This window comes from Balaenoptera borealis (assembly GCF_965194805.1).
Source record: "Balaenoptera borealis genome assembly, chromosome: 3".
Classification (NCBI taxonomy): Eukaryota; Metazoa; Chordata; class Mammalia; order Artiodactyla; family Balaenopteridae; genus Balaenoptera; species Balaenoptera borealis.
In genome coordinates this window covers 119,487,083-119,501,463 of record NC_138866.1, presented here as the reverse complement: position 1 = coordinate 119,501,463, position 14,381 = coordinate 119,487,083, and the positions used below count along the sequence as shown (strand labels likewise).

At 36.4% G+C, this 14,381-nt stretch overlaps 1 protein-coding gene across 13 annotated transcripts in view; it reads left to right on the top strand.

Moving 5' to 3' along the window:
* Nucleotides 1-14,381, top strand: part of MYO9A (myosin IXA) — a 277,041-nt gene that overhangs the window by 211,825 nt on the left and 50,835 nt on the right. For all 13 annotated transcript variants that reach the window (XM_082383557.1, XM_082383556.1, XM_082383560.1 and 10 more), the window contains 4 exons: nt 1,932-2,074; nt 4,718-4,941; nt 5,436-5,552; nt 7,089-7,277. In XM_082383557.1, the coding sequence (XP_082239683.1) occupies nt 1,932-2,074; nt 4,718-4,941; nt 5,436-5,552; nt 7,089-7,277 (673 nt within the window). The remainder of the gene's footprint in view (nt 1-1,931; nt 2,075-4,717; nt 4,942-5,435; nt 5,553-7,088; nt 7,278-14,381) is intronic.

The window sequence follows — 14,381 nt, the reverse complement described above, 5'->3', positions numbered from 1 at the left end:
AAAGAATCTAAAACTAATGGGTAAAGTACAACTTGGAAGCAATAAACTATACAGGGGAAGGAAAACTTCAAGACAGACAAATACAACTATCAGTAGACCTTCTGCATAAATAAATATAACTACATTCATGAAACCAAACAGAATACTTTAAAGGGAAACATTCATAATAAAAAAGAGTACTTGAAAATTGAAACTGTGATAGCATAAAGAAGTCAGAAGAGTTAGAGAGAAAGTTGAGGACATCTGTCAGAAAGTTGAGCCAAAAGACAAAGGGATAGAAGAGACAAGAAAAGATAGGAAAATTAGAGGAGCAGTTCAGGACATCCAGTGACCCACTGATAGGAGCTCTGGAAAGATAGGACAAAGTAAAAATAAATTAATTCAAATAAATTTCATGGAACTGAAGGACTTGAGTTTCTATAGATTGAAAGGGCCCCCTGAGGGCCCAACATAATGAATGAAAATAGACCCATACCAAGAGACACGTCATCATAAAACAGTAGAGACAAAAAACATCTCCATTATGATGGTGAAAGTAGCTTTTCAAGTGATGGTTGTACAGCAATCACTGAGGGAACCATGCCAGATTAGAGCAGGTTAGATGGCTCTGGGAAAGATTTCTTCAAGAACATGGAACTGATGGTGTACCTACTATGTTTCAACATGTTGAGAGAGATGCAAATGGGGAGACACTTGGAGGTGAATTGGGTGTAGGAAAGTGTGCAAATGTAAAACAAAACACTAACTCTAGAAAAATATTGGTTACGGAGGGTACTGTATGTCTCAGTTGTGAATATTATTTACAGAGTAAAAAAATTAGTGAATACTACTAAAAGAAAATACTGTGTATTGATCTAACTAAAATTATGATATTCTGTTGCGGGGATGTCTGTGTTCGTGGAGGGTATAGAACTGGAGTTGGAATATGCTTAATTATTATTTGTGGTCACAAATATGATAGCAATATAAGTATGGTAAATATTAAAAGAATCAGCTAAATAAATTCAAAAGGGTTGCTCTAGGGAGCAGAAAAGAAATGAGAATGGCCGGAGAATGCTATCATTTGTAATAAGTCTTGTAGAACAATTTCCATTTATACTATATGGATGTATAGGATTAGTAATAAGCTACTAGAAAAAGAAGGAAGCATGGATAAAAGAACATGGGCTTCAATAGCAGACAGACCTGATTTTAACTTCCATCTCCATCAGCCCTCTGAGCCTCAGGTTGCTCATGTGTAAAGTTAGGATAAAAATACCTATTTATCATGGTAGTTGTGAAAAGAAGGCATCATAAGTAAGGCATAGTGCCTGGCTCCTAGTAGATGCTCAAAAAAAAAAGGAACCAATAAATTAATGTACAAGTAAGCCTCCTAGTACGAGGTTAGGATATATACTATATGGTCAGTAAATGTGAACTGTTATTATCTCAGGATGTTTCCTTGATTTATATGATGGGCGAGAGTATATAAGCACTAAGAATGAGACAATATAGAGCATAGTAGGTGTGATTCTCAACTTCGTTACTCACTGGCTGTATAACCTTGGGAAAGTTGCCTAATGTTTAAGCTACCAGTTTTTCACCTGAAAAACGGTTATGGTTTGAATGTAAACTTGTTGTTGTAGTTAATTAAGGTAATTCTATATAAGCACTTGTACTTGGAGCATGATAACAACTCAGATAAATGGTGGTTTTTGTTAACATCCCTGAGTCTCATTATTTCTGTATTCAAGATGAGGAAACTATCATTTACCTTCCAGATGAAGTTTAAATGTACAATTGAAGATTAACTATGACTAAAACTTAACTGTGAAGGTTAAATGAATTAATTCACACGAAAGGTGTTCATATAACTTAAAGTGACGTACAGATATTGTCAATAGGACATGCTAATTTCCATTGTTACTTTTTTTTTTTTTTTTTGTAAACAGACCTCAGAGAGCTAAGATGAGATTCTGGGCCAAAGGGAAACAAGGGGAGAAGAAGACTACCAGAGTGAAACCTGCCACCCATTCGGAGGTTTCGGCACTCTTTGCTGGCTCAGATATGATTCCAGCTCATCAGTTTCCAGATGGTAAAAATGGACAAAGGGTGGAGATTGTCTTCATAATTTCTGTTTACTCTTTCTGAAAGTTTACTATCCCTCTAGTATTTGTAATGGTAATCCTGTTGGTGAGATATTCTAATGAGATAGGACCAAGATTGTTAAGTCCCTCCTTAACTAATAGATAATTATAAAATTAAATTTTACCTATAATAGAAGTTTCAGGGAAATGTGGCACAAAACAGTGAAGTAACAACAACTTCAAGAACGATTGTGAATCTTCGATTAGCCTCAGTTTTCTGAAGTGTAAAAATCTAGCCATCATTCATTCACTTAACAAATGTATATTCCTAGTAAAAATTAATGACAGCAGCTAATTTTTGAGTGCTTACTACATACAAGGCACTGTACTAAGCATATTGTATGTGATTAACTCCATTGATCCTCACAACAATTTTTTGAGGTTGATATGATTATTATTCCTAGTTTATAGATAAGAAAGCTGAGGCACAGAGTTATTTGCTTATACACGTATAGCAATTGGCAGAGCTGAGATTTGAATTCAGACAGTCTAGCTCCAGAGTCCGTATTCATAACCATTGTGCTAAAGTACCTACTATATGTTCCTGGGACTTTATAGTGGTAGCTGTTATTTTAACTTTTGGGGCATCAATCATAGCACATTAGAAAATACCCAACAGTTAGTTCATCTGTTGAGATATGGCCTTTCTAAATGCTAGAATTATTAACTCTCTAAGGATTCCAGTAGTCCCAGTATTAGAAGATTAGCCCATTCTTCCCAAGCCCTTTGCCCAAGTATGTATGAACGTTTTTAATTACCATGTAAAGATGCCAGCTATCTTAAACAGGGATATACATCAGAGGTGGATGTGTAGTAATGAGTGGGTAAAATACCGGTGGGTGGATGAAATATCAGTATTGAATAAAATAGAAAGAGGCCCTAGGAAGAAAGTTATTATCTCTAAGAAGAGATAGAACAGGCCCAGTTAAAATAAGTAAACAAAACTTCTCACATCTAGAATGAGATAAAAATAAAGGGACAAAGGATAAGATAAAGGGAGGAAAGATCAAGTTTCACATGGGAATGGATCAGCCAGAGCAGAGGCATCTGTGTGTCAAAGGAAAAACTGGTAGAAATTTAATTAGAATCCTGTTTTTCTGTCTTGTGGCTTTGCTCCTATCACTTTGCAAACTGATATGGATAAAGCCAGTAGTAAATTAAGTGAATACTACAGGTTCAGTTTGGAAAATTTGGAATTCCTAAGAGGATCAATTTGTTTTATCTTATCTGGTTTACAGTAGTCATTCTAAATTTTTCATATTTCACAGTTATATTCTCCACTGCTGATTTCCAAGAAAGAATTAGGAAGCTCTTTGGTTGAAGTATATATTATTAGCAGACTTCATTGTGTGTTTGCTTAATAAGGATACATGTATAAAACTTGATTGTAGCCTTTTTATTTATCTTTGGGTAGAGATTTATTAAGGTAGCCCTTGTTTTTAATGCTGAAATTGGATTATAGACAGTTTCTTTAGTAACTATTATTTCTTTTAGTATAAAGAACGATATTGACTTTGCTAAATGAAATAATTAGATACTTATATATCTAGGTTATATAATGGAATTAATATTAGTTGACACCAATTTGAATATACTTATATCCTATATCTTTATAATTTTTATTCTGGTGCCATATCTCAAGTTTGTTTCACTTCCTGCCTAAGGTGGCATTTAGCAAGTAGGAGGCTATTTTTTTTCCTTTATTGTCAGAATTAGCTTTTAGATGGAATGAGGATATACCATTGGACAGAAGGTAAGGTAAATATATGTGAGGAAAACATACGTGAAATGGGGCCAACTTTTTCATCAAGCCCCAGGTAGGCGTTGGCAAATCCAGTGTAGTTCTAGATTATAATGGACTACGTGGAACCCAATTTCTCTGGTGTAAACAATTGCAGAGAAAATTTTTTGTGTTTTCCAATATTATATACAGAGCTAGTTAATTCCAGGAATTATCTGAGAAATTCATACAGTTATTTGGGAAATATATGTGAAAATCCTAAATAGCAAGGAGACACAGGCAGAAGTGAACCAGTTGAGTTACCTGGTTCCCTAAATAGAGGTTGCCAGCCTAACACCAGATATTGTCACTGAAGCATTTATGGCTTTAGACCCTAGTAAACAAATAATAATAATTATCAAATTTCACTGGCTTATTGGATTTGTATATAGCTGGATGTTCTTTCAAACAGATATAGTAAAGCTATGACTGGGTTAATAGTCAGCATTTAACATGCTAGTGTGATTGTGTACTCTTCTTTCTTTTCTTGGGGACTGAGGTCTTTGGGATCCAGGCTTCAGTTCTACAAGACACTTCCATCCAGATTTTCAGTATCAGACCTCATCTCTTTGGGAGACACGATAGCATTTCCCATTGAAAAGTGATAATTCTTAAATACATTTTCTGTACAAATGTACAATCTGGATTTACTGCCTAACTGCCTGAACTTAAACATTAATGTTACTTTACTTTTCAGATATTTACATGTTTCCTTCAGTGACTTACTAAAGGAACTTAAAAAGAAGGATGTAGAGATTTCAGTATTTTTACTAAAAGAAATTTTTTTTGGACACTCTATCTTGATTTATAGAATTATCTCAGAATCAGCCAACACCTCCTTTGAGTCCAGAATTGCCTGGGAGTTGCCGGAAGGAGTTCAAAGAGAACAAAGAGCCTTCTCCAAAGGCAAGGCGCAAGCGAAATGTGAAGATCAGCAGCGTGGCTTTGGAGTCTATGCATTGGCAAAATGACTCTGTCCAGATCATAGCAAGTGCCAGTGATTTAAAAAGCATGGATGAATTTCTTCTGAAAAAGGTACACTTTGCCTGCTCAGTTAGGCCCCTGAGCAGCTTTGACTGTGGAATGCTTGTATATCAGGATATTCCCCCTAAAGTATATATGCTTCAGTAAGTTAGAGCGTCTGTTTCTTTACCAGAAAGGTGCAAATAATAGGATTTGTATGAGTCAGACTGCATAGACAGGATTTAAAGTTTTAGGCTTTACTGTTGACTTCAGTTTTACCGTAACTGTCATGTTGTATTCTGCATGGGAAGGTGAGGCTTGTCATTGCACACTTTGAGTTGTCTTTTTGGTAGCAGAACTGTGGAATCATACAATGTTAGAAGGGACTTTAGAAATCATCTAGTAGTAATAAAACTTTGGCTATCTGGTCATGCTTTTATCTGGGTCCCATGATAGTTTGCCCTTTCAGGACGGTCATTGTTGAAGAAACAGTATGTGTCCAGAGTGGCATTCACTTCTTTTCAATTTAGTTGACTGTGTACAAAATCTCTTTCTGTGGTCCCCAGATGAATGACCTAGATAATGAAGACAGCAAGAAAGACACACTAGTGGATGTTGTATTTAAAAAAGCTCTGAAAGAATTTCGGCAGAATATCTTCAGCTTTTATTCATCTGCATTGGCGGTAAGTTAAACTGTGTCAGGAGATATTCAGAAGTTCAACATATGAAAAATTTGACAATGCCATAAAAAATAATACAGAGGCCATGTTCAACTAGAGATTTCTCCAGTGTCTTCTTTTTGTTTTAGGGATAGATAGGGAAAAATATACTGACTGACCTCAGATTAATAGCATTCTCAAATTTCCCTGAGCAGTTTTTTTTTTCCCCCTGTTATAGGTATATTTTCATCTTAAGATATTGAATTCAGATATTCTAGGTATGATTCTTTTTCACCCAGTGGCTCTTTACTATTTTGACTTCTCATAATCCTTTTAGCTCTGGCTCCAGCTTCTAATTCTCATTTGTGTTGGAATTATTATACTTTTTTATTCAGTAGAATTAGAGCAGTTTATGTTCACTGATTTCTATATATGAGTTTGTATCACTTTCAGATTTACCTATACTTTCATATGATGTTGGTCATGGTTTAGAAAATTTATTATTGGTGCTAAAGTATAAAATAATGCTTTTGATCTATAGAATCTTTATTAGTATCTCTGAATTGTCATATTTATTCTATAAAAAATAATTTGTATTTAATTGGTTTTTCTTTGTTCAACCTGTAATTTAATGTGTAAAGAGAAATCAGGAGAACTTTCCTATGTATATTCTACTCAGTATAAGATTTTTTTGCCTTTTAAAAATAGGAACCATGCAGTCTTAGCAATAATTTCAAGACCATAATAAAGTAGTAATCAGGCTACGGCAAATGACTAGGTTTGGGTAGAGACAATGTTGGCCATATTTTTCTAATCCTGCTAACTGCTTGTCATGCTTCATACCTTTATTTTCTAGATTAGGGACCAATATACTTTGTATCACATAGGAAGAGCCAACGTTATGAACTAGAGCTTAATAGTGGTTTTCTAACCCTGGATCAAAGAGGTTCAACTTCTAATTCTGAGGAGGTGAAAGAGAAATACATTTTAAATGTATATAATACGTTTTGGTCACTTAAATGATGTTTTTTTCTTTCTCATGAAGACTCCACACCTCATTTAAATAAGTTAAAAGGAATTCCATGTAGATTCCTTTGCAAGAAATATGGTGTTATTCTAAGCATGTCATTCTTCTTTGGAAAAATGAATCAAAGTAAAGGTTGCCTAATGTTTCACTAGGCAAGAATTCAGGTATTCACTTTTTCAGTTTTAGAGTGGAACTATCTAAACAAGGTTCATTTCTGGGGATAGGTAATTAAGAGGGATGCAAATAATCTTTATAGCTAAATATAGTTAAAAATTCCCAGGACTTTCTCCAATTATTACATTGTTTAAACTGTTAGGTATTTTACTAAAATTTAGCGGGTTTTATTCTGCAGACATTCCATAGTAGAGTGGGAATTTACAAATACCACATGACCTCATGGACATGCCCATTAGAAAGTATATCAGGATCCTAATTTTTATTCAAAATAACTACCCAATAAAAATTGAATCAGTCTTCTATATATAAAGAATTTCTTCATAAAACCTTACATTTCTTCTCTTATTGCTTATTAGATAGATGATGGGAAAAGCATACGGTATAAAGACCTCTACGCACTATTTGAACAGATTTTGGAAAAGACCATGAGGCTTGAGCAGCGTGATTGGAGTGAATCTCCAGTCAGAGTTTGGGTCAACACTTTTAAAGTGTTTTTAGATGAATATATGAATGAATTCAAGACTCTGGAATATATACCCACAAAGGTAAATATATTTTGATTTCTAAAAGGATTCAGTTATGAATTCTTCTTAAGAATCTGGGACATCTGGTATTTGAGAAAAACATTACAGTGAACATGTCAACTACTTTAACACTACTTTAGATCCAACAAACTCCATTCTGTCCTAAAAGTTCATCAGACTATATTATCAAAGCCTTCTGCCATTAATACATTCTTCACTGAGTTAAAATGTAATGTTGTGCCATTAAGATTATACCCTCAGCTTTGATAGAGGTCAGTACATGAATTTCCTTTTGAAAAACAGTGGTTAAAGATGTGATTCATTGTATCATCTCGTGGCCTTTATGTACGGACCCACGAATTATATTTCTCCTTGAATTAGGTTTTAGGAAAATGTATGTTTCTGAAAATCTATGTAATAGTAATAATAACCTTTATTTATTGAGTACCAGGAATTATACTAGGTATTTGATATTTTATTTACTTCTTGCTTCAGCCCTATTAAATAATTATTATGAAATTCTTATTACAGAAGAGATAGTGGGCTTTAGGGAAGGTTGTCAGTGTGTTTCCTTTCAGTACCCCAGCTGAAATAATTAGGTATCTGATTACTGGGTAGCAGGAATACTATTAATCCTTTTTATTGTCTCCCATTTTATTTTCAGTTATGTATATTTAGATTTATAAAACATTTGAAATCATTTTGAAGTAATCAGATATAAATAAATCCTTGAAAATTCTTCTGTTCTACATCTAAGTTGAGGTCTTATGTTATGCAGAAGAAGATTCTTACTAGGCTTATACTGCCTTTGTTTGTAATTTTAAAAGGTTAGATTGAGATTGTTCTCTACTATGGCTAACAGGAAACGTCATATGTAAAAGAACTTTTCCATGTCCCAGATGATACCTTTTTTAAAAAAATAAATAAATAAAGTTATTTATTTATTTATTTTTGGCTGCACTGGGTCTTCGTTGCTGCGTGCGGGCTTTTCTCTAGTTGCGGCGAGCCGGGGCTACTCTTTGTTGCGGTGCGTGGGCTTCTCATTGCGGTGGCTTCTCTTCTTGCGGAGCACGGGCCCTAGGCGCGTGGGCTTCAGTAGTTGTGGCTTGCAGGCTCTAGAGCGCAGGCTCAGGAGTTGTGGCGCACGGGCTTAGTTGCTCCATGCATGTGGGATCTTCCCAGAGCAGGGCTCGAACCCATGTCCCCTGTGTTGGCAGGTGGATTCTTAACCACAGCGCTACCAGGAAAGTCCTCCAGATGATACCTTTTTTTAAAATTTAATTTTATTTATTTTTTTATACAGCAGGTTCTTATTAGTTACCCATTTTATACATATTAGTGTATATATGTCAATCCCAATCTCCCAATTCATCACACCACCAGCCCCCCCGCCACATTCCCCCCTTGGTGTCCATACGTTTGTTCTCTACATCTGTGTCTCAATTTCTGCCCTGCAAATGGTTCATCGGTACCATTTTTCTAGGTTCCACATATATGCATTAATATACGATATTTGTTTTTCTCTTTCTGACTTACTTCACTCTGTATGACAGTCTCTAGATCCATCCATGCCTCTACAAATGACCCAATTTCGTTCCTTTTTATGGCTGAGTAATATTCCATTGTATATATGTACCACCTTTTCTTTACCCATTCGTCTGTTGATGGGCATTTAGGTTGCTTTCATGACCTGGCTATCGTAAATAGTGCTGCAGTGAACACTGGGGGACATGTGTCTTTTTGAATTATGGTTTTCTCTGCGTATATGCCCAGTAGTGGGATTGCTGGGTCGTATGGTAATTCTATTTTTAGTTTTTTAAGGAACCTCCATACTGTTCTCCATAGTGGCTGTATCAATTTACATTCCCACCAACAGTGCAAGAGGGTTCCCTTTTTTTCACACCCTCTCCAGCATTTGTTGTTTGTAGATTTTCTGATGATGCCCATTGTAACTGGTGTGAGGTGATACCTCCTTGTAGTTTTGATTTGCATTTCTCTAATAATTAGTGATATTGAGCAGCTTTTCATGTGCTTCTTGGCCATCTGTATGTCTTCTTTGGAGAAATGTCTATTTAGGTCTTCTGCCCATTTTTGGATTGGGTTGTTTGTTTCTTTAATATTGAGCTGCATGAGCTGTTTATATATTTTAGAGATTAATCCTTTGTCCGTTGATTCGTTTGTGAATATTTTCTCTCATTCTGAGGGTTCTCTTTTCGTCTTGTTTATGGTTTCCTTTGCTGTGCAAAAGCTTTTAAGTTTCATTCGGTCCCATTTTTTTATTTTTGTTTTTATTTCCATTACTCTAGGAGGTGGATCAAAAAAGATCTTGCTGTGATTTATGTCAAAGAGTGTCCTTCCTATGTTTTCCTCTAAGAGTTTTATAGCGTCCAGTCTTACATTTAGGTCTCTAATCCATTTTGGGTTTATTTTTGTGTATGGTGTTAGGGAGTATTCTACTTTCATTCTTTTACATGTAGCTGTCCAGTTTTCCCAGCACCACTTATTGAAGAGACTGTCTTTTCTCCATTATATATGCTTGCCTCCTTTTTCATAGATTAGTTGACCATAGGTGCATGGGTTTATCTCTGGGCTTTCTATCTTGTTCCATTGATCTATGTTTCTATTTTTGTGCCAGTACCATATTGTCTTGATTACTGTAGCTTTGTAGTATAGTCTGAAGTCAGGGAGTCTGATTCCTCCAGCTCCATTTTTTTCCCTCAAGTTTGCTTTGGCTATTCGGGGTCTTTTGTGTCTCCATACACATTTTAAGATTTTTTTGTTCTAGTTCTTAAAAAAATGCCGTTGGTAATTTGATACGGATGGCATTGAGTCTGTAGATTGCTTTGGATCGAATCGTCATTTTCACAATATTGATTCTTGCAATCCACGATCATGGTATATCTCTCCATCTGTTTGTGTCATCTTTGATTACTTACATCAGTGTCTTATAGTTTTCTGAGTACAGGTGTTTTAATAACCTTAGGTAGGTTTATTCCTAGGTATTTTATTTTTTTGTTGTTGTTGCAATGGTGAATGGAATTGTTTCCTTAATTTCTCTTTCTGATCTTTTGTTGTTAGTGTATAGGAATGCAAGAGATTTCTGTGCATTAATTTTGTATCCTGCAACTTTACCAAATTCATTGATTAGCTCTAGTAGTTTTCTGGTGGCATCTTTAGGATTCTCTATGTATAGTATCATGTCATCTGCAAACAGTGACAGGTTTACTTAATCTTTTCCAATTTGAATTCCTTTTATTTCTTTTTCTTCTCTGATTGCCATGGCTAAGACTTCCAAAACTGTTGGATAATAGTGGTGAGAATGGGCATCCTTGTTTTGTTCCTGATCTTAGAGGAAATGCTTTCGGTTTTTCACCATTGAGAATGATGTTTGCTGTGGGTTTGTCGTATATGGCCTTTATTATGTTGAGGTAGGTTCCCTCTATGCCCACTTTCTGGAGAGTTTTTAATCATAAATGGGTGTTGAATTTTGTCAAAAGCTTTTTCTGCATCTATTGAGATGATCATATGGTTTTTATTCTTCAATTTGTTAATATGGTGTATCACGTTGAATTGCATATATTGAAGAATTCTTGCATCCCTGGGATAAATCCCACTTGATCATGGTGTATGATCCTTTTAATGTGTTGTTGGATTCTGACTGCTAGTATTTTGTTGAGGATTTTTGCACCTATATTCATCAGTGATATTGGTCTGTAATTTTCTTTTTTTGTAGTATCTTTGTCTGGTTTTGGTATCGGTGATGGTGGCCTCATAGAATGAGTTTAGGAGTGTTCCTTCCTCCGCAATTTTTTGGAACAGTTTGAGAAGGATGGGTGTTAGCTCTTCTCTAAATGTTTGATAAAATTCACCTGTGAAGCCATCTGGTCCTGGACTTTTGTTTGTTGGAAGATTTTAAATCACAGTTTCAATTTCATTACTTGTGATTGGTCTGTTCATATTTTCTATTTCTTCCTGGTTCAGTCTTGGAAGGTTATACCTTTCTAAGAATTTGTCCATTTCTTCCAGGTTGTCCTTTTATTGGCATAGAGTTGCTTGTAGTAGTCTCCTAGGATGCTTTGTATTTCTGCAGTGTCGGTTGTAACTTCTCCTTTTTCATTTCTAATTTTATTGATTTGTGTCCTCTCCCTGTTTTTCTTGATGGGTCTGGCTAATGGTTTATCAATTTTGTTTATCTTCTCAAAGAACCAGCTTTTGGTTTTATTGATCTTTGCTATTGTTTTCATTTATTTCTGCTCTGATCTTTATGATTTCTTTCCTTCTACTAACTTTGGGTTTTGTTTGTTCTTCTTTCTCAGTTCGTTTGGGTGTAAGGTTAGATTGTTTATTTGAGATTTTTCTTGTTTCTTGAGCTAGGATTGTATTGCTATAAACTTCCCTCTTAGAACTGCTTTTGCTGCATCCCATAGCTTTTGAATTGTCGTGTTTTCGTTGTAATTTGTCTCTAGGTATTTTTTTATTTCCTCTTTGATTTCTTCAGTGATCTCTTGGTTATTTAGTAACGTACTGTTTAGCCTCTATGTGTTTGTGTTTTTTACGTTTTTTTTGCCTGTAATTGATTTCTAATCTCATAGTGTTGTGGTCAGAAAAGATGCTTGATATGATTTCAGTTTTCTTAAATTTACTGAGGCTTGATTTGTGACCCAAGATGTGATCTATCCTGGAGCATGTTCCATGTGCACTTGAGAAGAAAATGTAATCTGCTGTTTTTGGATAAAATATCAATTAAATCTGTCTGGTCTATTGTGTCTTTTAAAGCTTATGTTTCCTTATTAATTTTCTGTTTGGATGATCTGTCCATTGGTGTAAGTGAGGTGTTAAAGTCCCCCACTATTATTGTGTTACTGTCGATTTCCTCTTTTATAGCTGTTAGCAGTTGCCTTATGTATTGAGGTGGTCCTATGTTGGGTGCATATATATTTACAATTGTTATCTCTTCTTCTTGGATTGATCCCTTGAGCATTATGTAGTGTCCTTCTTTGTCTCTTATAACATTCTTTATTTTAAAGTGTATTGTATCTGATATGAGTATTGCTACTCCAGCTTTCTTTTGAGTTCCATTTGCATGGAATATCTTTTCCATCCCCTCACTTTCAGTCTGTGTGTGTCCCTAGGTCTGAAGTGGGTCTCTTGTAGACAGCATATATATGGGTCCTGTTTTTGTATCCATTCTGCGAGCCTGTGTCTTTTGGTTGGAGCATTTAATCCATTCACGTTTAAGGTAATTATCGATATGTATGTTCCTATTACCATTTTCTTAATTGTTATGGGTTTGTTTTTGTAGGTCCTTTTCTTCTCTTTTGTTTCCCACTTAGAGAAGTTCTTTATCATTTGTTATAGAGCTGGTTTGGTGGTGCTGAATTCTCTTAGCTTTTGCTTGTCTGTAAAGCTTTTGATTTCTACATTGAATCTGAATGAGATCCTTGCTGGGTAGAATAATCTTGGTTGTAGGTTCTTCCCTTTCATCACTTTAAATATATCATGCCACTCCCTTCTGGCTTGTAGAGCTTCTGCTGAGAAATGAGCTGTTAACCTTATGGGAGTTCTCTTGTATATTATTTGTTGTTTTTCCCTTGTTGCTTTCAGTAACTTTTCTTTGTCTTTAATTTTTGTCAAATTGCTTGCTATGTGTCTCCGAGTGTTCCTCCTTGGGTTTATCCTGTATGGATCTTTCTGTGCTTCCTGGACTTGGGTGGCTATTTCCTTTCCCATGTTAGGGATGTTTTCCACTATAATCTCTTCAAATATTTTCTTGGGTCCTTTCTCTCTCTCTTCTCCTTCTGGGACCCCTATAATGCAAATGTTGTGTTTCATGTTGTCCCAGAGGTCTCTTAGGCTGTCTTCATTTTTTTCATTCTTTTTTCTTTATTCTGTTCCACAGCAGTGAATTCCACCATTCTGTCTTCCAGGTCACTTCTCTGTTCTTCTGCCTCAGTTATTCTGCTATTGATTCTTTCTAGTATATTTTTCATTTCAGTTATTGTATTGTTCATCTCTGTTTGTTTGTTAATTCTTCTAGGTGTTTGTTCTTTAATTCTTCTAGCTCTGTGTTAAACATTTCTTGCATCTTCTCGATCTTTGCCTCCATGTTTTTTCCGAGGTCCTGGATCATCTTCACTATCATTATTCTGAATTCTTTTTCTGGAAGGTTTCCTATCTCCACTTCATTTAGTTGTTTTTCTTGGGTTTTATCTTGTTCCTTCCTCTGGTACATAGCCCTCTGCCTTTTCATCTTGTGTGTCTTTCTGTGAATGTGTTTTTTATTCCGCAGGCTGCAGGATTGTAGTTCTTCTTGCTTCTGCTGTCTGCCCTCTGGTGGATGAAGCTATCTAAGAGGCTTGTGCAAGTTTCCCTATGGGAGGGACTGGTGGTGGGTAGAGCTGGGTGTTGCTCTGGTGGGCAGAGCTCAGTAAAACTTTAATCCGCTTGTCTGCTGATGGGTGGGGCTGAGTTCCCTCCCTGTTGGTTGTTTGGCCTGAGGTGACCCGACACTGGAGCCTACCCAGGCTCTTTGGTGGGGCTACTGGCGGACTCTGGGAGGGCACACGCCAAGGAGTACTTCCCAGAACTTCTGCTGCCAGTGTCCTTGTCCTCACAGTGAGCCACAGCCATGCCCCGCCTCTGCAGGAGACCCTCCAACACTAGCAGGTAGGTCTGGTTCAGTCTCCTATGGGGTCACTGCTCCTTTTCCTCAGTCCTGATGCGCACACTACTTTGTGTGTGCCCTCCAAGAGTGGAGTCTCTGTTTCTCCCAGTCCTGTCGAAGTCCTGCAGTCAAATCCCGCTAGCCTTCAAAGTCTGATTCTCTAGGAATTCCTCCTCGCATTACCGGACCTCCAGGTTGGGAAGCCTGACATGGGGCTCAGAACCTTCACTCCAGTGGGTGGACTTCTGTGGTATAAGTGTTCTCCAGTTTGTGAGTCATCCACCCAGCAGTTATGGGATTTGATTTTATTGTGATTGCACCCCTCCTACCGTCTCATTGTGGCTTCTCCTTTGTCTTTGGACGTGGGGTATCTTTTTTGGTGAGTTCCAGTGTCTTCCTGTTGATGATTGTTCAGCAGTTAGTTGTTATTCTGGTGCTCTCGCAAGAGGGAGCGAGTGCTC